At 58.3% G+C, this 23034-nt stretch overlaps 1 protein-coding gene across 1 annotated transcript; it reads left to right on the forward strand.

The window, feature by feature from the left end:
- Positions 1–1491: 1491 nt before the first annotated feature.
- Positions 1492–14041, forward strand: MTRR (5-methyltetrahydrofolate-homocysteine methyltransferase reductase; the record flags this gene model as incomplete). The annotated part of the gene is made up of 14 exons (XM_084233887.1): positions 1492–1620; positions 2581–2734; positions 4268–4385; positions 4925–5297; positions 6382–6504; positions 7729–7882; positions 8600–8688; positions 9797–9977; positions 10494–10536; positions 10953–11115; positions 11874–11992; positions 12398–12490; positions 12577–12759; positions 13897–14041. The coding sequence occupies 14 exons, from the start codon at positions 1492–1494 to the stop codon at positions 14039–14041; spliced, it is 2067 nt and encodes a 688-aa protein (XP_084090013.1).
- Positions 14042–23034: the final 8993 nt, after the last annotated feature.

The raw sequence follows: 23034 nt of genomic DNA on the forward strand, positions 1-23034 counted from the left end.
CGCCCTGTGATTGGCCCGCTCCCGCGCCCGCGCCCTGTGATTGGCCCGCGCCCGCGCCCGCGCCCTGTGATTGGCCCGGCTCCTCGCGAGCGTCCCAAGGGTCGCGCTCCGAGCATGCGCGCTGGCCCTGCGCGGGCACCGGGTCGCGGGCGCCGGGGTCCCCGCGCGGCAGGTGAGCACCCCGAGTCCCGGCCGCCCGGCTGCCGTGGCTCGAGGGGGCGGCGGCGGGGCCCCGGGGCGGGCGGCGGGGCCGGGGCGCTGTCCTAGGCGGGGCCCGGGCCGGCGGGGCGCGCGACTCGGGGGACCCGGGCCGGGGACCCGCCTCTGAGAAGCGGGGTGCGGGGGCGAGGAAGGTGACCCCGCGCCCCCGGAGTGAGGGAGGCCGCCGGGGCGCTCAGGTCACCCCGGGCGGGGCCGACGACGGCCAGCGGCGCCGGGGCCCTGCGGCGGCCGGGCTCCCCCTCCGGGCCTGGCTCGGCCCCCGGGCTCGGGCGCCCCTCGCCGCTCTGGGGGCGCTGCTGCTGCGGCGGCGCGGAGGCCGGGGCGGGGCCCCGTGACCCGAGCCCGGCAGGGAGGGCGCGGGCCCGCGGGCTCCTCGGGCCGGGGCGGGGAAGCGCCTGGGCGCGCGGGGCCGGGCCGGGCTGCAGCCCCTCTGGGCGCCGGCCTGCGCCCGCCCCCGGCCCCGGCCCCGCCGCCCGCGGGCAGCCCTCGCTCCTGCCGGCGCCGCCTCTAGCCGGTCTCGGCCGGGTGAACCCGCCCGGCGCCCGCACCCCACTCGGGCGCCGCCGTCCCCAGCCTCGTGGCGGGAGCGCGGAGAGCCCGGTGCTTTCTCTCCTCACCTGCAGGCGCGCTCGGCTCCGCGGCGGTCCTGAAGGCCCCCCCTTGTGAGTGGGGTCCCCCCCTTGTGAGTGGGGGCTCCCCCTTGTGAGTGGGGGCCCAGCATTCAGCGCACGGTCCGGCCCCTCCGTCTGACCTCCGCGCCGTGGAGTCGGAGCCCCATCCCGTGCTCGCCGCTGCGGGGACCTAGCGCAGGCCGGTCACCCGCGCCTGGAGAAGCTGCTGACCGGCAGGTGTGTGGGGTGTTCATCCCGGCGGGGGTGGCGCCTGCCCAGGTGTGTGTGGGGTGTTCATCACTGCAGGGGTGGCGCCTGCCCAGGTGTGTGTGGGGTGTTCATCGCTGCAGGGGTGGCACCTGCCCAGTGCGTGTGGGGTGTTCATCGCGGCAAGGGTGGCACCTGCCCAGCTGTGTGTGGGGTGTTCATCATGGCGGGGGTGGCACCTGCCCAGGTGTGTGTAGGGTGTTCATCGTGGCGGGGGTGGCACCTGCCCAGGTGTTTGGGGGTTGTTCATTGCCTCGGGGGTGGGCACCTGCCCAGGTATGTGTGGGGTGCTCATCATGGCCATGGTGGCACCTGCCCAGGTGTCCTGCTTGCTGAGAAGGCGCTTTCCCTCCCGCCCCCAGTGCAGCCGCCGGCCTGGCCACACCAGGGGATGCGGCGGTTTCTGCTGCTGTTCGCCTCGCAGCGCGGCCAGGCGCAGGCCATCGCCGAGGACATCCGTGAGCAGGCGGCGGCGCGCGGGTTTTCCGCGGATCTGCACTGCATCAGTGACTCGGCCCAGGTAAGCCTCTCCCCAGAGTGTTCTGTGCTGGGGACATCAGGGTCGGTGTTAACACAGCAGGACGCTACATGCCGTCCGGGCTTCGTGTTTTTATTTTACACTCAGGAATTTCTTTTACCGCTTTTAAGAGTCCTGCGTTTTATTTTTTTCTTAGAAAAAGGTATACATTTGCATTAGAGTAAATAATTTCAAAACCCAAAACAAAGACCTACTGAGCCACAGTGGAGGTCGTCCCAGCTCCCCGTTTGCTGGGCGGCGGGAGGTGTGTGTTGCTGGGCGGCAGTGAGGCTGTGTCCACAGCCCCGGCACCTGTCTTGCCACGTGGGTCCCAGGGGCCGGCCCCATTTGAATTCAACAGAACAAACCCCCCTCCACTCGTGTATGAATTCCTCTGAGCGCAGGGCCTCCGGATGCTTTTGTGAAGTAGAATTTAAAGTAGAAGTGTCGGAGCTTGGAGAAGACTCGCTTTTTCAGGTTAGGGACGGCCTTTACCTTCAGCCTCCCTGGAGGTTCCTTTCTTGGGACGTGAGATCTCGGGTGATCTGTGTTTGCCCGTTTGGTCTGATCGAGGCCTGGGGAGGATGCTGTTGTCTGTAGCTCAGGCCATCGCAGCTAGCCGAGGCTCTGGTGCACACAAGGTGCCGGCCACTTGGCGCTCAGCTTCCCCTCGGCCCTGCCCTCCTGTGCCTTCCCCACCTTCGCAGCCACCGGCTCGCCCGCATCTCCAGTGAGAGCTCTGCCGTCAGCAGGAGCCACCAGCTCGTTGCTCCATGCAGCGTGGCCGGGGAGGCTCCTGACCTCAGAGCTCTCCTGACTTGACCCGCGCTGTGCCCTTCTCTGCCCTGTGCGGTGGGCAGTGTCGGGGCTGGGTCACCGGGACCCGAGCCGCTGGCCTTGCTGCCGTGGGAGGGCGAGCAGGCCGGAGCCGGCGCTGCCCGACCCGACACCCTTGTCTTGTAGTATGACCTGAGATCCGAGACCGCACCCCTCGTGCTGGTTGTCTCCACCACGGGCACCGGAGACCCTCCCGACACTGCCCGCACGTTCGTGAAGAACATACAGGACAAGACGCTGCCGGCCGATTACTTTGCCCACCTGTGGTACGGACTGCTAGGTGTGCACCTGCCTCGCGCTCCTGCCGCCCCGTCCTGCCGGCTCCACCCCGGTGTCTCACTACCCCGTGGCGTGTAGTTGAATGGGCTTCGTCCTTCTGGCTTTTGATATAGTTTAAGTTTACAACACACACATAGAGAATGGGCTGTGTTCCCTGGAAGCCCCCGGGCTGCACCCCCTGCACAGCCTCGGGAGGGGCGTGCTTGGCCCCAGGTGCGCGTCAGGCTTAGCGCGGAAATGCTCAGCAACGGCTGGGCCTCATCCCCAGTATACTGAAACCCCAGCCTCTGAAGAGTTGTCGCTGCCGCGTGATTCCTGTTTAGACCAAGCAGCGACCGGCCCGATGGTGGCCTTCGGTCCTGGCACGCGGGGGTAGGCTGGGGCCACCTCCATTGAGTCTGACTCCCCGTTTCCGGGTCGGGTCCAGGTGTGAGTATTTGCGAGGGCTCCCGGATGACTGTGGCCAGTGCTCGGGCAGCTCTGGCCGAGGCTCTGGGCAGGGTGGTGAGAACGTGCAGGTCCAGGACCCAAGGAGTGAGGAAGACACGGAGGGACACCCGGAGGGGATTCAGGCCCAGCTCCCCGGCGGGTCTGCGCCTGTCTGAGCGCCCGCCGGCGGGGCTGGGGCTGCCCGGCACGAAGGCTGTGGCTGCCTCAGTCGCTGCTTAGAATCTGGCCCGAGGGCCCCGGCCTAGCGCCGTCCTGTGTTTCGTCACCGTCGAGAGTATTTTAGGGCACTTACGATTTCTATTAGGGCTTTTCAGATTCCTTTATGTTTGGAATATATGTTTACAAATTCTCAGAAAAAGTTACTGAACAGCCGGGCCTGCAGCCCCCCACGGCCCTGGTCCGCCCCGGGCCACGCGCCTGCCCGTCCTGCTCCTCCTTGCTGGGAACTGCGTGGACGTGATGAAGCAACAGAAACTCACGCTTTGGATTTCAAATTTTTAGCCACATACGAAAATGTTAGTCTTTTTTCTCTTACCAGAAAACAATAGCGATTCCTCATTTACCCTACACGGGGCTGTGAAGGATCAGCAAACGCTTCTTTGTGTCTCGGTGACCTTCTGCCCCTTGGGTCTGGGTCAGTGACTGTCGGGGGCAGGGAGAGAAGTCGGGGCTGTGGGACCCGCTCGGCTTGGCTGTCGCCTGGAAGCAGCCTGTGGGCCTGGCTGCGCCCCACTGGGCATCGGCTTCTGGGGAGACGGGTGGGGGAGGCAGCGTGGCCCACAGGCTCCATCTCTCGCCCCCTGCACCCGCTCAGTCCTGCAAATGCGAGCGCTGTTCCTGTTCTGAGATTTCCCCATTTTTACAGATTCACAGGGGCAGGACCGTGGCAGCTCTTTCTGCCAGTGCTTGGAGAGCACGCGTTTTGCTCCCGTGTGCCCGGTGCTCCTACTTCGTCCAGTGGGAGAAGGTGGCAGCACACCCGGGTCCTGACCCAGGGCTGTGGGCTCCCGGCGGCGGCGGCGGGCATTGCGCTGCTCTGCGGGCCGTGCCCTGTGCTGGCTGACGCCCCGGGTCCGCCCCGCAGGTCTGGGTGACTCCGAATACACCTACTTCTGCAACGGGGGCAAGCTGATCGACCGGCGACTCCAGGAGCTCGGCGCCCGGCGCTTCTACGGCACGGGACACGCGGACGACTGTGTGGGGTGAGAGTGTGTCCTTGGTTGCTCCGTCGCACGTGCACAGGCAGTCAGCTCCCGGGGCTCCCGCCAGAGCAGCATCCTTGACAGCCAAGTTGCCTTGGGGTTTTGGCCTAGGACCCGAGCCGCGTGCCGGGCCTTGAGTCCCTGCTCCGCTGACTCCAGCGCCGCTCCCCGCCAGCGGCTGCCAGCGGCTGCCTTCTCGCAGTGGCTTTTTTATTTGAGACGTTGGGTCAGCTTGGGTCCCGGCAGTCTTCCTCAGGAGAACCTAGCGTCCGTTTAGAGTCACGGCCCCCGAGATCACCGTCCTCCCGTTACCTGCTGCTGAAGTGGCCTCATCTCTGTCCTCTGGCCTCTGTCTGCTCGTGCCGTGGCGGCCGTGGTGCCGACGAGCACGTCGCGTTCTCCTTAGTGTCGTCCTGAGCGTTTCGTGTCCCCTGAGTAGTCATCGTTGTCACGCTCTGGGCAGCTGCTTAGCTTTCTGCCAGGTGGTGGACGCCAGTGGGCGCTCAGGCACCTGTTTTCCTTTCCATCCACCCGTGCAGTCTGGAGCTCGTGGTTGAGCCGTGGGTGGACGGGCTCTGGGCCGCCCTCTCGAAGCACTTTGCGTCCAGCCGAGGAAGCGCGATGAGCGGGGCCCTCGCCGCCGCGGCTGCCTCTGCAGAGTCCGGCCCGGGGCGGCCGGGAGCGCCACCACTTGAGGCCCAGGTGCAGCTCCTCAGGCTGGACGAAGAGGAGGGAGGGGGCGCTGCCGTCTCGGAACCAAGTGCAGCCAGCAGAGGCGGGGCGAACCCTGCGACTGGAGCCCCCGAGGCCTCCCTGACCTGCTCGGTGCCCCCGCTCGCCGACGCCTCCCTGAGCATCCCCGCGGCGCCTCCGGAGTACCTGCAGGTGCACCTGCAGGAGTGCCCTGGCCAGGTGAGCAGTTCACTTCGTGCTTCCTGTCGCAGGGTCGCCGGGCATCGGCTGTTCCTTCCTGATGACGTGGTGGTGGAGGGCAGGGGTCTGCTGGCGGCGGGCCCCGCCTGCATGTGGACAGGGCATGCCTGGGGCCCGGCCGCGCCCCCCACATCGGCCTGGCTGCTTCCGCACTTGAGGCCCAGCCGAGGCGCTGCCACCAGGAAGGGCACTGGCCGTGCCCCAGGAAGGGCTTCTGTCCTCAGTCATGTCTGTCCTGAAGACGTAGATGCTCAGGCTCAGCTGCTCTGCTGTGTTGGGGGCTGGCTGGTTGGTCTCTCATCTTGAAGGCCAGACAGTCGGGCAGGCTATGGGCAGCCAGGACATGGCCTCAGCGACCAGGCTTAAGGGCCTGTTCACAGTCCCGTCTTCCCTGCGGTGGGTGTGCTCTCCCGGGGCCCTGGGGCCCTTGGGCCCTTCATCTTGGCAGTGTCACACGTTGTTCTTGTCTGCATGGAGACTTCTCCCCCTCTCAATAAATATGTGACTTTGGGCCTCCCCGGTGGCGCAGTGGTTGAGCGCTGGGTTGCGAAGCTGCCCGCAGCCTCAGCAACGCCGGTTCAATTCCCAGCTCCCCGGCCACCGGAGGAGGGTCCCACATGGCGCGCAGACCTCTCCTGCCACTCGCTGCTCCCCTCAGCAGTGGACCTCGGTCCTTCTGCCTGATCTGCTCCCCCCTTGGCTCTGGTGAATTCTCTCACCCTCCCGCGCTTCTGCATGTACCCAGTGCTTGTATAAATAAATAAATCTTAAAAAAAAAAAAAGCACAAATTCTTGTAAAAAAAAATAAATATGTGACTCTAAGGTGGGGAGGTTTTCAGCATTAAGTATTTTACGGGAAAATGCTAATATCTGAGGTTTCAGCGTGTTTCAGAGGCGCTGCTGTCTGACAGGCCCAGAATCCTCCTGGGAGACTTGGGGGTCTGTAGTCCCTGGCCTTAGGGAAGAGCAGCATCCAGGGGGCTCACAGACCCCACCAGCCCAGCCGGCAAAGCAGCGTAATTGAAAGTTGCATCTGGTGATGCCGTCACCTCCGTGTCTCCAGGAGGAAAGCCCAGCACCTGTGACTTCTGCGGAGCCGGTTTTTCAAGTCCCGATTTCCAAGGCGGTTCAGCTGACCACAAACGACGCCATAAAGTCCACTCTGCTGCTGGAACTGGACATCTCGGTGAGCCACAGATGGGCCTCTTGGGGTGTCCTGTGGAGACATGCAGAGGCTGGGGGTCTCTCCCACACTCAGGACTCCCGTCTGCCTGGGGAGCTGCTGTGTCCTCCTGGAATCTCCTGCTTCACCCTTGTTTCAGAGAAGGCTGGGAGGCCGGAGGCCAGAGGCGCCTGGCCGTGAGAGGACGGCATGGCTGCCTTACGTGGTCGGCTGAGGGCTGGCAGTGTCAGGAGCAGTCCCCTGTTAGAGGGGTCTCAGAAGGGGCCCCACACTCTGCCCGCGGTTAGAAGCAGTGCAGAGGACAGCCCTGGGTGTGCCCTCAGGGGCAGTGCTGCTGGGCTTCTCTTTCCCTTAGGAACCTGCAAAATCATGGCCTCCCCCAGGTCGGTCCCACCTGGACATTTTACCTACAGTCCCCAGGGGTTGTGCGCTGTGACCTCTGCTCTCCAGCCCCTCCTCCCACTCACCCCACCCCGGCCAGGCCACGGAGGTCAGACTGGCCGACGGCCCTGACGCTGCTGGGTCTCGGGCCCCACCTTTGCTGGGGAGGGTCCTGAGCATCCAGCGGGGTGCGTGGAGCAGGGGCGACTGGGACCGCCTCCTCGATTGTCGCTCTGATTGAAGAGACGAGACGCGAGGGGTCCATGACGTCTTGCAGGCGTCTCCTGCATTTCTGTCATGAAGTCGCGAGGGGTGACGGTCCCTGGGTCCGCTCCACCTCCCTCGCTGCCGGGGAGGGTGCCTGTGAGGCCGGCCAGCCACAAGCGTGCTGGCACCGCCGCAGGCCCAGGAGAGGCCCCACAGCCCGGCTGGTCACCATGACCAGGCTGGCGGCCTCGCATTTCAGTGATTCACGCTCAGTAGGGAACACGGCACGTGTCCTTCACCTTTTCCTCCCAAAGAGTAAGACAAGAAACAGCACCGGGGCAGACAGCTCGGTCTCGAGCTTCCTTTGCTCGTGTGTGTGCGTGTGCCTGTGTGTTCCTAATCACTGTTCCACATTAGTGAAGCGCTGCTGACTGAGGGCCCTTACTCGGAGAACGAGGAAGGCCTTAACTTGCAGCCTGACTACGGACTCGATGCGGCTGGGAACTATTTTAAGCTGAGCATGTGTTTTAGTTTTTTTACAATTAGTGGTATTTTCTTTGAAATTCATAAAAACTGAATTTGTGACGACTGAAACTCTTTAGTCACTCGGGTTTTCCTCGTGTGTCGGTTCCCTTCCAGAACACAGACTTCTCCTACCAGCCTGGCGACGCCTTCAACGTCCTCTGTGCCAACAGCGACGCGGAGGTGCAGGGCCTGCTCCAGCGGCTGCGGCTGGCGGACCGTGGGGGACACCGCGTGCACCTGGTCGTCAGGGCTGGCACCAGGAAGAAAGGTCAGCTCTGGCCCCGTCCTTAGGGTGTGGCTGGCCCAGGGACGGAGGTGACCAGTGCCAGGCACCCTGCCCTGCTCCAGCCAGCACCCTTCGGGGGGACGGGCAGGCGACGGCTGTTGAATCCTCCCCTTTGGCGCCAGTTAGGCTGGAGGAGACGGTGCTCCCCAGACTTCTCCCCCGACTCCCCAGACTCCCCAGGCAGTGGTAGGAGAACCAGGCCAGCGGGGGGGGCCGTCTGCTGGCTTGCTGTCGCATGGAGTGTCCTGGTTTCCGTGTCAATGTGTTAAAATGACCCTGGGATAAAAGTTTATAATTTCATGGACTTCAAGAGTTGCCATCGTAGTCCTCATAGCCTGTGTACCACCGCTGATTTAATGGACAATAATTGCTTTTTCCATAATTAAAGGGAGTTTTTGTTACTTGCTTACAGCCTTGACTAGGATTTAGTCCAAAAACTCTTCGTGAGAGTGACATGTAATCTTAAGGGGCCATTGCTGGCCTTTGTCTCTTTGTCCCTTGTTGTCAGCATGTTTCCCTGCCCTCGGCACCCCTGTCGTGCTGGTCCGGCCGACGTGGCGTGCAGGGTCGGGCGCATGTGCGTCAGCTCTGACTGCTGGGCCCACGCGGCAGGGTCGAGACCAGACCGCGCGTTCCTTGGGAAGGTAACGCGTCTGCTTCTTCCTTTCCTGTGCCCGCCTCCGACCCGCCGTGGAAAAGGAGCCGCCTTGCCCCAGCACATACCCGAGGGCTGTTCCCTCCGGCGCATCCTCACCTGGTGCCTGGACATACGAGCCGCGCCTAAGAAGGTATCCTTGCTGCTTTGGGGAGCTTGGAAAGTCAGCTAACTGCACATGGGATTTATTGAGTGAATCTGGTCTCTGCCCTTTGGAAGCCCGGGGTGTCTGCCCCTCACAGCCTGTTTTCAGGGTTTCTTCCCAGAGTGTGGGGTGTGGTTTTAATTGTCGTAGACAGATAGTGAATGTTGTGCTTTTATCGTTTTTTATGTTAATGTATTGAAAGGAGACTTACAAGATAGGAACTTTTCTCAGTCTCGTTTTTCAGGATTAACACAATGTAGCACTTTTAAGTTGATGGTGAAAGGACCCCAGGAACCCCTCACCCCTGTCATCCTGTGCATGTGACGCCCTGTCCTGCCCCGTGGCCATGAAGGCAGGTCCCCTCCCACCCCAGCTTACTGCTGAGACCCCTTCCGCGTCTGCAGGGTATTGCCTGGTGGATTTGGAGCTAGAATCATCCACTAGATGTCAGTATCGTGCCAGGAACTAGAGCTGAAAGCTACTCACAACTGGTTTCTCCTGGCCTTGGCGGGCGGCGTGGGCAGAACAGAGGGGCCGGTTTCCCTGCGAGTCCGGGGGTGCCATTTTCCGGCCGCCCTGGCGGTGTGGTTTCCGTCCTGCTCCGCAAGTCCCCTCCGTCCTGTGTGTGCCCCTGCTGGGCTAGTTGGCCTGTCGCGCACAGATTACTCCTGTGCTTCTTCACTGGCCTGTGGCCCAAGAGCCGGCTGGGTGTCTCTGGTGCCCACCGCCTCCCTCCCCAGTGCCTGCAAACAGGCACCCAAGAGTGGCCGGAGTGGGTCACCTCTGTTACTGGCTGGGCGAGTGTGCCCCTGCGACAGAACGTTGAGTCGGGCTTCTCGGTGGTTCTTACTCCATGTACCTGGCGGGTGATCTGAGATGACATCAGACTCGGAACGGATGAGGTCAGTTTAGAAGGAAAGGTGTCCAGAAAGAATCTAAACCTGGAGTTTTCCTAACAGGCTGACAAAGGCAGGTTCCGTTTCCTGACCTCACAGGTGGCGGTGCCCTCCCTGGTCTTGAGTGTGCACACGTCCCCAGGGAGGGCCTCTGAGCAGGAGAGGGTGGTGGCTTAGATCTGCCTTCTGGCTGTCCGCAGGCCTTTCTGCGTGCCCTGGTGGACCACACCCCCGACCCTGCCCAGCGGCGCCGGCTGCAGGAGCTGTGCAGCCGCGAGGGGGCAGCCGACTACAGCCGCTTCCTGCGGGACGCCCGCACCAGCCTCCTGGACCTCCTCCTGGCCTTCCCCTCCTGCCAGCCCCCGCTCAGCCTCCTGCTCGGTAAGTGGGGCCGGGCCACCGGCACCCAGGTGACCCTCCCGCTTCCTCCCACACCCCAGAGCTCACAGCCTTTCCTTACTCTCGGGTGAGTCACAGAAAGGAAAATAGCCAAGCCTGAGTATTTCCCATCCTTGAAATCTTGGCCTCTGAGTTTTGGGGGTCATGATCATGATCTTATTTCTGGTTTTGACAACTCTGGACTCTTCTCCCCAGAAAACCGCACACTGCCCTGACCTGGACGCCCACTCGGGCCCTGTTGCCCTTGGGCTTAGATTGCAGGAAGGCAGGATGCCTAGTTTCTGGCGCTAGGAGTGAAAGGAAGGCTGTCGGCAACGCTTTCACTTAAACCCAGGGACTGTACGTGGCCTGTAATGTGGTTTAAAACTGAAACAGAAGCTATTTTGAATATTCTGAAGAAGACAAGCGGGAATCAAATCCAGACCATATGTGTTTTCATACCTTACATATAATGTTTTCAGTAAGGTGAACTAACACTTGCTCGTTTCCATTTTGTAGAACACCTGCCGAAGCTGCAGCCCAGGCCGTACTCGTGTGCGAGGTACTGATGCTGAGCATGGCGGGGTGTCCCCCCAAGTCTGGGGACTCCCAGCTCCTGGGTTGGCACAGACCGTCCTGCGGAGACTCGGCGGGTGGTGGGTCTGCAGCAGAGGACGAGGAGGCCGTCTGGCTCTGTCCTCCAGGCAGCCCGGGCTGTGGGTGCCGTGTCCCCAAGGGGCAGCGGTCGAGGGGAGGGGGGCCCCGCTGCCTGGCTGGGAGCAGAGGTGGGGGAGGGGAGGGGCGCGTGCATCTCAGCTCGCAACGTCTGCCTCGTGGTCTCCAAGGGCGGCAGCTCCTGGGAAACCGGCTGGAAGTTTCACAGGCAGTGGGGGGGGGGGGGTGCCCCGGAGGAGGACACCGTGGTGGAGGGCTCCCCCGAGTCGGTACTGGTCCCCACGGGATTGTGTGTCTTTGCAGCTCAAGCCTGCTCCACCCGGGGAAGCTTCGCTTCGCCTTCAGTGTGGTGGAGCTCCCGTCGGGCGCCGCGCCGCCGGCTCCGCGGAGGGGTGTGTGCACGGGCTGGCTGGCCCTGCTGGCCCAGGCGCTTCTGCAGCGGGCCGGGGGCAGCCCGGCTCCCGAGGTATGGGGGTGCATGCACGGTGTCGCCAAGCTGGGGTCTCACATGTTTTCTTTCTTCCTCCTTTGCCATTTTAACAGAATTTTTTGACTCCCGGGTGTTCAGGCTCTAGAGATACAGAAGGACGGGATTTAGGTGAAAACTCCAGGTTTCACCGTGTTAGCAACACCACACTTTATTGGGGAGCATAGGGAGTGTTAGCAGTAGCGCCATCACACACCCCCCCCCCCCCAGTGCAGGTACACAGTGCCTCGGGTGCGCCCCCATTGCTCACAGATGTTCCCCCATTACTAGTGAGTGCCCCCCATTGCTCACTGGTGTCCCCCACTGCTGGCAGGTGTGTGTCTCTATGAGCAGGTGGTGCCAACGCCTGCCGTGTCTTGCTCCCTCACCCTCTGATGTGAGGAGAGGGTTGTCACAGCTCACGCTCATGGGGGCTTCTAGATCTGGACCCCCAAGCACAGGGCTGCCCCGACCCCTGCCTCTGGGAGAGCCACGGGGAGTGCTGCTGTGGGCCTGCAGCAGGAGCCAGCATGTGTTCTGCTCTCCTGCTGCTCAGGCTGGGGTGCACTCCCCAGGCCGCCTCCTTGAGGCCTCCCCTGACATGGCCGCTCCCACCATGTCCTCTTTAGCCTCGTTTTGTGGGACTTACCGCGTTTGTGTTCGTTTATTGTCTTGCCTTCCGGGGTGAATGTAACCCGTCCTCATACCTTTGCTGAGGTATTTCTTTCCAAACTTGTGGCCTTTGTTTAATATTCTAGATATCCATCTCTCCTCGAGCGGCAAATTCTTTCCACTTACCGGATGACCCCTCTGTCCCCATCGTGATGGTGGGGCCGGGCACTGGTGTCGCACCCTTCATTGGCTTCCTCCAGCACAGGTAGGCCTTCCTCAGCACAGGTGGGCCTTCCTCAGGACAGGTAGGGCTTCTTCACAGGTGGGCCTTCCTCAGTGCAGGTGTGTCTGTCCCGACACCTCACTGCAGATCACACTGCCCTTCAGAGCCCGTTGTAGTTACTGGGGACTCACGTTGGTCATAAAGTCTCAGTTTGTGTTTACCGTGGAAGTTGGTCTGGGCTTCGCAGCCTTGGATGAACCCCGTTCCACAGGTGCCCGCGGGTTCCCCTGGGGGCTGCCGCTGCTGGAGAGCACGGCGTTCAGTCCAGGGACCGCGATGGGGGCAGATGGGGCCGCACAGACCGAGTTGGTATGCGGGGGGCATTTCCTCATGGAGGCGGCTGCGTTGCTTCGTCTTTATACTGAGCATCTCGACTGTTTCACTCAGGGAGAAGCTCCAAGAGCAGCACCCGGATGGACACTTCGGAGCCACGTGGCTTTTTTTTGGCTGCAGACACAAGGACAGGGACTACCTGTTCAGGTGCTGTGTGGCCAGGTGTGCCCAGGGGCCTGCTGCAGCCCTCAGCCAGGGACGGGCCTGCAGTGACCGCGCGTGTTGTGTTTCAGGGATGAGCTCCGGCGTTTCCAGAAGCTGGGAGTCCTGACGCACCTGAAGGTCTCCTTCTCGAGAGAGGCCCCTGCGCAGGGGCCGGGGGTGCCGGCCAAGTACGTGCAGGACAGCCTGCGGCTCCACGGAGGGCAGGTGGCCCAGGCCCTCCTGCAGGAGCGCGGCCGCCTCTACGTGTGCGGGTGAGCGGGCGTGGCGGGGCACAGGCGGGCCGAGAGTCTCGCGTTTGGGGTGGGTCGCAGTGAACAACCTCACAGACATGCAGCAGCCAAGAGGCGGCTAATGTCAGGGACGAGGTGGTGCAGGTGAGGCCTTTCGGGGAGGGCTGTGCCACCTCACGTGTGGCCGGGGGCCCCTGAGGCTCTCCCCTGCACCCCGGTACAGCGGCCGGTACCCTGGGCACATGTGTGAGGCTGGTGGAGACCGGAGGAGCGTCTGGGGAGAGCGTGAGCATCCAGTGCACCCTCATCCAGAGGCGGCTCCTGAGCCCTGGAGGCTGGCCCTCAGGCCTTGGCAGCCCAGCGGGTAGTGTCCCAGCAGTGGTCAGAGGCCAGGCTCAGCCAGAGACCCCACGGCTCAGCCCAGGCTGGGCAGCAGGAGCAGACAAAGCCCTGGGGGCACCGCTGCGGGGGGCCCAGGGAGGTCACACCCTGAGATGGGGAGGCTGCAGGCTGTCCGTGGCCCTGACGTGGGATAGGCACGTGGGTGTCTGAGGGGTGCGATGGCCACTGTAGACAGCTCGTTCAAGAAATTGTTCACCAGGGGCCCTGGCAAGTTCACTTCCTACCGTGGAAGCCCTGTCCAACGCGCTCCACATCCGGGTGCCTGCTGAGCACTTCAGCTAGATCTGATGGCGAGAGCTGGGGAGAGAAACGAGGTGGTGCCCACCTTGGACGGCTCAGTCCCATCGGTCGGCCCAGGTGCAGAAGCTGGCGGTTCAGGAGAGCCCTGTGGGAGCGCACGGGACGTTAGTAATGGGGCGTGAGAGAGAGGAAGGAGAGCCGGTCAGGACCCAGTCCCACAGGGTACTTTGAGGACTGGGCGAGGGTGAGCCAACAGGAGAGCAGAGCCTGAGCGTGAAGCCCTCCGCTCTTGCTGAAGGTCAAGGCCGCCTTGGAGGGTGTGTGTGGGAGGCCTTTGCCTAGGGCACCGCCCCCGGTGAGGGCCTGGGTGGGGGTGGAGCTGGGGGCTGTCAGGAAAACTTCCCAGAGACACGGGGAGGGAGGGGACGGGGGGGGGGGGTGTTCCTGGGGGTGGTGAGAACTAGAATCGTGAGTCGGAGGATGTGTCTTACGTATCGATACTATTTTACCTTTCAGAGATGCCAAGAATATGGCCAAGGACGTCAACGACACCCTCGTGGAGATCATAAGCGCGGAGGCTGGAGTCGACAAGCTGCAGGCGATGAAGACCTTGGCCACCTTGAGGGAAGAGAAGCGCTATCTTCAGGATGTTTGGTCGTAAAATCAGGAAGTAACGGAAGAGAATGAAGCGTCTTTGGCTGCAGGTACCAGAAGACAGTTTCTCTGAAGCTGAGACTTTCACTATTTTCAACATTTAAAAAATACTTTTTAAAAACGTTTTGAGCAGAGGGGGTCGCCCAGGCCCTCAGCAGGCTGCCTGGTTCCAGGCCTTCCCCGTGGCCTGTAGGCCTGAGCCGAGGCAGCCCCCGCCCCCAGCGCCTCCCGGAGCCCTCGGGTCCTGGGGAACAGAGGCCCCCGCCTGTGAGTCCACACCCCCGCCGCGGCTCCCAGGGCGGGCCGGGCGCCGAGTTGGCTGGGAGGAGGGACTCTGCACCACGCGCCGCAAAGGGAATGTGTCCATTTTATAGGCGATGCCCGGGAAGAAGGTCACGTTACTAGATGTCGGTCGCACATGAACAGCATATCTGACTACGTATTTATAGAGTTTTATCAAATTATTATTTATTGCCAAGAGTATTTTTCTGATAAAAATCTTTTAAGATAATGCTTGTAGGGTTTTTTTTTAATCATGCTAGAAAGGTGAAGTATATTTTGAATTTCCCTTCTGGCAGGTGCTCTGTCCGTTTCTCCTTTTTAACCCCCCAGTTCCAGGCTCTGGAAACATCTGTGTTCAGTGTACAGGCCCCGCATAGACACTTTCTAGCAAAGCTGCAACTCAGCTCCTTTCTCTTCTGTTCCTTCCTGTCACTCAAGCTGGAGCCTCACCTTAAATTAATGACAATTAATATCCTTATTTTAAGCTCCTGCTGTGGGTTGATTTTTACTATCCCCACACGCTTCTATTGAAGTCCTTCGGCCCAAGGCGCTGATGGTGGGAGTTGGGCCTTTGGGGGCGAGGCTGTGAGACTCAGCCCCCAGAATGGCTCAGTCTGTGCCCCTCAGGCCCAGAGAAGCCCCTCGGCTCCCCCACATGCGGACACAGGAGGAAACTGGCTCTCTGCCCCCGAGGTGGCCTCGCACGTGTCCCACAAGAAGTAAAAGTCTGCCCTTCACGAGCCACCACCCTGGCCTTAGGCGATGCCGCCTGAGGACTGAGACAGTTGCCAAAGACAGGGTCCCTGGAGAGCAGTCAGGACAGAGAGCAGGAGTCCGTGATGGCTGTTTCGCTGGGCTTCAGTCCATGTTATTTTTCTTATGGAGACTGGCATTTAAAAAAATCTCTACCTGTCCAGGGCTTCTGGTCATTTTGAAAAATTAAGGATCTGCGGGAAATAAAATCTTTTGATTTGATAAGGCTTTGTGGCCATTATATTAGGCTCTGGTCTCATTTTGAGAGAAAAAATCTGAAAACAAGGGGCAGGGAAAGGTACTACGTGTTGTTACACATGGTGCTCCATGTCACACACGTGATGCTCTGCATCACACATGGTGCCCCGTGTCACACGTGGTGCTCTGTGCCATGTGACCACATGCACACGCTGCATGTGCCGGTCAGAGCAAGCGCAGGCACTGGAAGGGACCGCAGTGTCCTTCCCGATGACAAAACCTCTGGGAACTGTCCACAGACCTCTTCAGAGAAGGGACCCCAACCGGGAAGTGCTGGTCACACGTGGGCCTGAACACAAAGCCCCAGTGCCTGGCATCTCAGCCCCCAGGGGGGCCTCACTATCCCTCAGCACGGCCCGCAGGCAGGGGTGGAAGCAGGTTGTTTGCGGTGGTGTATGGGGCAAGCCTGGGTCCATCACCCAGCTTGCCCTCGCCCCATGCTCGGGCACGGGGCTGCTTTCGGTCAAACCTCAGGCACCTCTCAGGGGCCTTGCTGGATACTCTGACCTCGTTCCTGAGGGCGTGGGGATCCCTCTGCAATATCTACCCAAACTATCCTGAAAACCGCTAGTTTGCAAGGAAGAGACCTTTTCGACCTCAGTTACTCATAAAATCAGGCCGCTGTTGGCCCACTGTCTCGGACGTCCACCCCAGCCCCCTCCCTGGGCTCTGCCCTCCCAGTGAGACGCCCCACCACCTGCTTGCCCACCCCCGACCTTCTCAGCACCTATTAGCACCTGTTGTCAGTAACGAACTGCACATGAGCGCGGCGGGAGCTGCTGTAAGAGGCTTTCCTGACGAAACGTGAACTACACGCAGCAGTCTGCAGATGCGTGGTGTCCACACTCACGTATTCCAGGCTCACTACGGGCCCCAGGCAGCTGGGACATGGGTCAGACTACCAGGTGAAGGGCCAGGAATCTGGATCTCAGCTTGGGCTAGATGAGATATAAGCTGTGCCCAGCGACCTGGGCACCCTCCCTGGGTTCTAGGACACTTGAAATGTGTTAAAAAATTGACCATGAACTAGCCCATAAAACTCAACAAATTGCATAAAAGAAGACTTTGCTTTCTGACCCTAATACAATTAAAAATCCACCATAAGGGCCTCCCTGGTGGCACAAGGGGTTAAGACGCAGCACTATTATGAAGTTATCCACAGCCTCTGCAGCACGAGTTCGCTCTCTGCTGGCCAGGGAGCTACCCACATGGCGCAGCAGACCTCTCCTGTCTCCCCGCTGCTTCCCTCAGCAGTGGATTTCAGTGGATCTGCCTGTTCTGCTCCTCATTCTGTGTGGTGAGTGTTCTCATCCCCTGCTCCTCTGGTCTATACCCCAGCTCTTGTATGCATAAATAAATCTTTAAAAAAAAAAATCCACCATAGGGAGTACAAACTGGTCCAACCACTGTGGAGAGCTGTGTGGAGATTTCTGGACCTACTAAACATAGAGCTTCCATAGGATCCAGCAATTCCACTCCTAGGTATTTACCCGAAGGACAAAGAAACAATAATTCCAAAGGGCACCTGCACCCCTGTGTTTATAGCAGCACTATTTACAATAGCTAAGCTTTGGAAACAGCCCAAATGCCCAAAAATAGATGACTGGGTCAAGAAGATGTGGTCCATATACACCATGGAATATTACTCAGCATTCAAAAAAGATAAACACATGCAATTTGCAGCAACATGGATGGCGCTGGAAGGGATCATGCTCAGCGAAATAAGCCAGAAAGAAAAAGAAAAATACCGGATGGTCTCCCTCATAGCAGGAATCTAGAAAACCTAAATAAGGGACCAGGAAAATGAATAACTGTAAGAAAGTGAAAATCAAAATCAACAAACAACTATGAACCAGAAACACTCTATGGGGGGTGGGGGGAGGGATTGGGGTCAAAATAAGGGGGTTGCAATTGTATGGGGAATATAAAAATAAAATTTAAATTAAAAAAAAATCCACCATAAAAAGCAACCCACAAAGTCACCAATGAAGAATTTTAATCATGCCGGCAATTCATGGCCAAGGAGATGACAGGGGCGATCGCAGAATATTGAGGAGGGGTTGAGGGACTAAGCGTGACCTGGACACGCCACGACAGGACCCAGCGGGGAGTTTCATTCTTTCCTCAGGTATTTGAGCACCAACCCTGCCAGTTTCTGTGCAAAGTGCTGTGACTGCAGCCGCAGATGAAACCAGCGAACAGCCCTGCTCTGGGGCTCGTGCGTGTGCTCAGAGGTGCGAGCTGGGGAACGGATAAGTGCGCCTGTTACGTGGGATCTGAAAAGGCTCTGGAGGCCTTGGGGATAGGCAGGCAGGCTCAGGAGGGCTTGGGGTGCGCTGTCGGAGGGGGAGGCAGCTGGGTGGTCGGGCATCTCATTGGGAGGGCAGAGACCAAGGAGGGACCGGCATGGACGTCCGAGGCAGGGGTGGGGAGTGCAAGCGGTCATTGGGGAAACAGAAAACATTGGGGGAGACCTGACGACACATCACCTTGGGTCACGGGAGAATTTTGGCTTTTCTCTGAATGTCTGGAAAGCCATTTGTGAAACAGTAGTTTGGGGGGTGACCTCACAGGCTGTGGGGTCTCACTTGCATGCTCACAACTGCAAGACACAGTTCAATCTCGTGCAACAACAGGTTCATTTGCAAAGGGGGCTGGGGATGAGGAGAGTTTCTGAGGCCATGCGTGGCCAGCTCCTACCTCAGACAGTGGCCGCAGTGTCCAGGCGTCCACACCAAAAGCTCCGCGTGCACGTGGCGCTGTCCTTCCAGTGGGAGCTGCAGGGCCTGCAGGCCTGGTGTGCAGGACCCAGCTCACTGGGCAGCTGGGTGGGCACAGGTGGTGGTCGGAACCAGACAGCTCTCAGGTGGACCAGCGGACCTTGGCCCCAGTGTTTACAGCTCCTCAGCGACCAGGTGTCGGCCAGCAGCACCCCAGATGGAGGAGGCTGAAGTGAAGGCCTCAAGGTCCATGAGGGTGTGCGTGGAAGGTCTCAGCAGAGTCCAAGCCCCATCTCCTGAGGCCTGTCCCTGAGCTGTGTCAAGCCTCCCTCGCAGGCCCCGCAGGGCCCCGCCTTCCAAACCCGGTTGGTCCATTTGCCAAGCCAGCTGTTGCCAAGACTTGATTGGTGCTGGGCTGCTTGGTCCTAATCGGCGCCAGCGGGAACTTGAGCCTGGTCTGTTTTCAAAACAAGGTCAGACTCAACCCCAAACCTGTGTGTAGCGCGTCAACCTGCCTGCACCGTCCTGTGCGGGCGCTCGGCCAGCCGGGTTCAGACCTGGCCCACGCAGCCTCGAAACTGCCACAGGTTTTTCTTTTTTGGTAAAACCCAAATCCAGCTGCACTGGAGTGAGCATCAGCGTTGCTGGAGCCAACTTGGCGTAGCCCAGGCTGATGCTGCTCAGCTGGGCCCAGCGCCTGCAGAGAGCCAGGAGCCATGAGGGCTCCATACACCGCGGGAGCCACCTGACCTAGCCGACACGCCGAGAGCTCGTGCAGGTCGTCGTGGCTGAGACTGAACTGAATGGGCTGGGGACTAAGCAGTGAGGCCGCATAGGGAGCTGCATGTTTCCAAGGGCAGCGCTCCACGGCCGCTTCCAGGGGCCAGCGATCTGCATCAGGAACCCTAAGCTGTCCCGAGAGAGCGTCGTCACAGGACCCCGGAGAGCTTGGAGAGGCAGGACTGCCCACAGCTCCCCCAGCTTCTTCCTGTGGCTGAGCGTCAGCACGACGCGGCTTGTACATCACGAATACACAGGATCTCTCAGGCCACGGAACGCCTTCATTTCACGTGCCCCCAAATCACACAACTGGTGTAACGCGCCCCGGAGTGCCGTGCCGCTCCGTCTACGCAGCCAGGGTTTGTAGGTTTACAGCGAGGCCCCCAGACAAGCGCCTCCGTCCCCCAGCAGCACTGGCAGGTACAGTCAACACAAGTGCGCCAGGCGAGTCTATGAAAGACCAGCAAGCAGACCCAGACACGCCGTCCAGGGAGGCGCACTTGAAAAGTTTGGCAAGGGAGATGCCCAAAGGCGGGCAAACGTAAGAAGGTGTAGTTCAGTTAATATCCAAAGGAGCCCTAGAGCAAGGTCATATTCCTGGGGACATGTTCATAACAGAGACCCCTGATGATGAAAACCTGAGAATCCCAAATACATGCGCACTTGGTAACAGCCTCCACAGCACATAAAGCAAAAACTGAATGAACTAAAAGAAGGAAAAGCCAGTTCTCAAAGCCGAGTTGGGAAATGTATCACTCTTGGTAGCAGAAAGAGCAAGCAGACCACATCATGAGAATTTAAATTTTTTTTTTAAAGATTTATTTATTCAGTCGAGCTGGGGTACAGGCCAGAGGTGTGGGTGGGGGTGAGAGTGTTCCCCAGAGACAGAGCGGGGAACAGAACAGGCAGACTGACTGAAATCCACTGCTGAGGGAGCAGCGGGGAGACAGGAGAGGTCTGCTGCGCCATGCGGGTCAGCTCCCTGGCCGGGGATCGGACTTGTGCTGCAGCGGCTGTGGGCAGCTTCATAGGTTGCATCTTAACCCCTCGCGCTACCAGGGAAGCCCAAATTTAAAATTCTGACAACATAGCCAGCTGGATCTAATTGACAAATACCGAACACCAACAACTACTCTTGCATCTGCTCCTAGTTTATGTAGAATGCCAAGACAGGTCAAGTTTTAGAGAGACAAAATCCATACCATAGTTTTTCTGACAGTTAAACTGAAAGTCAGTAATTAAGTAAAACTAGAGTAACCCCTAAATATTTTGGGAAGGGAGCAGCATATAAAATAACCCACAAGTTAAAGAAAAATCAAAGGGAGATTATCACGTTTCTTTTTTTTTTGGTGGGACCCTCGCCGGCGGCCAGGGAACGAACCGTCGCTGCAGAGGCTGCGGGCAGCCTCGCAGCCCAGCGCTCAACCACTGCGCCACCAGGGGAGGCCCAGAAAGTATTTTGATTAAGAAAAAAAGACCTCACAAAATTTGTAGACTGCAGCTAAATCTGTGTCTAGGGGAATTTTGTGGGTCTATATTCTTACAAAATAAAAAAAGCTTAAAAAGTCAGAGTGAAGCTGATTTGGGGGAGTTCGAAAAGGAGGAGAGAATTAAACACCATGATTAGAGAAAGACAGAACAAAGATGAGGAGGAATTCAGTGAAATAGAAAGCATAATCAAGAAAACCAGCAAAGCAAATCCTCGTTGTCTGAGATTTCCACCCCAGCTTTACTGAGGTCTAATTAACAAATAAAATTGAATCTATTCACAATGCCAACACGATGGATTGGCATATAGAAACTATGAAATGATTAAAATCAGGCTAATTAAAATAACCATCACCTCACATAATTAGCACTTGTATGTGGGCTGAGAACACTTAAGATGGTCTCTCTTAGCAAATCTCAAGTACACAATAGAGCGTTGTTCGCTGTGACCACCAGGTGTACCTTGTACTCAGTGCTGAGTCATCTGAGACTGAAGTCTCCGCCCCCCGCCTTTGATGGACAGCTCCTGTTTCCCTACCCGGTAGCCATTGGCTACTTTCTGTTTTTATGAGTTCAGTATATAGAGAAATAGACTATTATTTATAATGGATCTGTGTGTTATGCACATGTTTGTGTGCACATTTATACACATGCTATATAGGGTGGATATTTTGTAAGTGTAACTGCTATATTCTATATATGTACACACTACATAAGTCAGGTGACAACTGTTACTGCTGACATTTCACGTCTCAAGTGTATTTTCTCTCTGGGATCTAGTTCTTTTTTCTATGCAATACAGTAAAGATATATAAACCGGGATAATTTTTGGTCCAACAAGCTTCTCAATTTATTTTACTTCTGAGCTATGAATGATAACATTTTTTTCAGGCCAAATGAAATTTATTTTGAATTGTAAATTCACCACTTCGCTGAAATGAACAGGTTTAACTAGGTAATTGGCAAAATGCTGCGTCTGTCAGTGAGATGTGAGCTGGTATCAGGTGACAGTGTGCCCGGGTGTGCGTTAGACAGCTGGCATGTCATTGGGGTCTCCCTTGCCTTGTTATTTAGGTTACAGAGCAGAAATTGATAAATATTATCAAAATATTTTAAAATCCCAAACATAAACATGAGCACTCCTGAATGTGGATGATTTCAACTAGATCCACAGGAACAGAGCTGAACCCCTCTGTAGGGTAAGGAAAAATATCAGGCTTTTCTGCCCTCCCGCCATCAGGAAAGATGAGGGATCCTTGCGGTCCCGAATGCATGCCTGATGGCGGCACCTGGAGTGGGGTGTGGGCCTAGGGAGATGGGATTCACCTGGGCTGAGACTGGGCTTTTAAGGGTGGCGTCACGGGGATGACAGCAGAAGCAGCAGTAGAAGCCAAAAGAGAAGAAGCCTGAAGCAGAAGCAGAGAAGGCCAAAGAGCCCAGATAGAGTGAGGATTTGCTGGGGGCTGGGAGGACTGCCAGCCTCCCGGCCCCCCAGCATGCCATATGCCTGGTGAACCCCAATAAAAGACCTGCAAAAAACCACTGAGGACTCTGACGCCTCCTTTACCCGGTCTGCATGGGATCAGAGATCCTGCACTGTGGTCAGTTCTGCCCTTATACCCTCACACTGTTTGCTGGGCTGAGTGCCCGTATCACGTGCTGAGTGCACCGGGCCAGCACCAGGCCTAGTACCGGGCCTAGTCGATTCTGGTTTCCCTCCTGTTCCGTGAGCCACTCTGCTGATGCCTAAGATATGGGACACACAACGCTTATTTCCTCCAAAGTCAAAAAGTGGGATAAATATGCTCGCGATATTTGAGTGGATATAAAATTTCTCCACTTGGACAGGAACATGAGCCCAGACGCTACTAAGAGCTGGGCTACTTCAGCTGACATTAAGCCAGTACTGCTGAGCTTTCATCTGTGTTTTAATGCTAACCTTTTTCTTTTTGAATGTGATTGGTTGACATTTCATGGAAATCTAAATGCTGATTTTGACATCCATTAAATTCTCATGACCAGAGGTCGTGATGTGTTTTCTTAGGTTAGGAGATTTCATTGTTTAAATATTCAGTCCGTGTGGGATGGTAAACAAGTTGGCTGGAGCGGACAGCTGCTTATGAGCTGCTCGTCAGCCTCCTAGTTTATTGGAGTGAATGTGCGGGCGACTCTCCAGCCCGAGGTGTGCTCAGAGGTGAGCCCACCAGAGCCCGGGGTTTGTCTGTCTGTTCGTGTCCTCCAGGCTCCTCATCAAGGTCTTGAGAATGTTGGTCCGCTCCTGTGCCAAGCATAGTGTCTGCCTCGTGGTCACCTAATCTCCGTGGACAGCATGTCCAGCCCCCAGGAAAGGGAAAGACTGTTGAGAGATGGGAACGGACTCAGGTGAGCCGCACCTTTGCAGGGAACAGGCCTCCAGGGTCTCCTCCCTCTGCGGGGCCTGCAGCTGCCATTTCCTTCCCTTTCAGAACAAGGTCCGAGGCCATCAGTTGAGAATGACAGCAGCTGGCACACTTGGAGTCTCACCTGCGGGGTGATTTCGGAAGCAAACTCTCTTCCAAGTGTGCACAGACACCTCCTGGCGCCCTCATCCCGCTCCCAGAGCTGCCTGCCGTGACACTGGGTGGGCGGACAGGGGGAGGCGCCCCTTTAAGTTAATCACATCTAATGGGTGTAAGTGATCACTGAAGAGTGGGTGGGATTATCCTTGGAAATGCCGCAG

This window comes from Talpa europaea (genome assembly GCF_964194135.1).
Source record: "Talpa europaea genome assembly, chromosome: 5".
Classification (NCBI taxonomy): domain Eukaryota; kingdom Metazoa; phylum Chordata; class Mammalia; order Eulipotyphla; family Talpidae; genus Talpa; species Talpa europaea.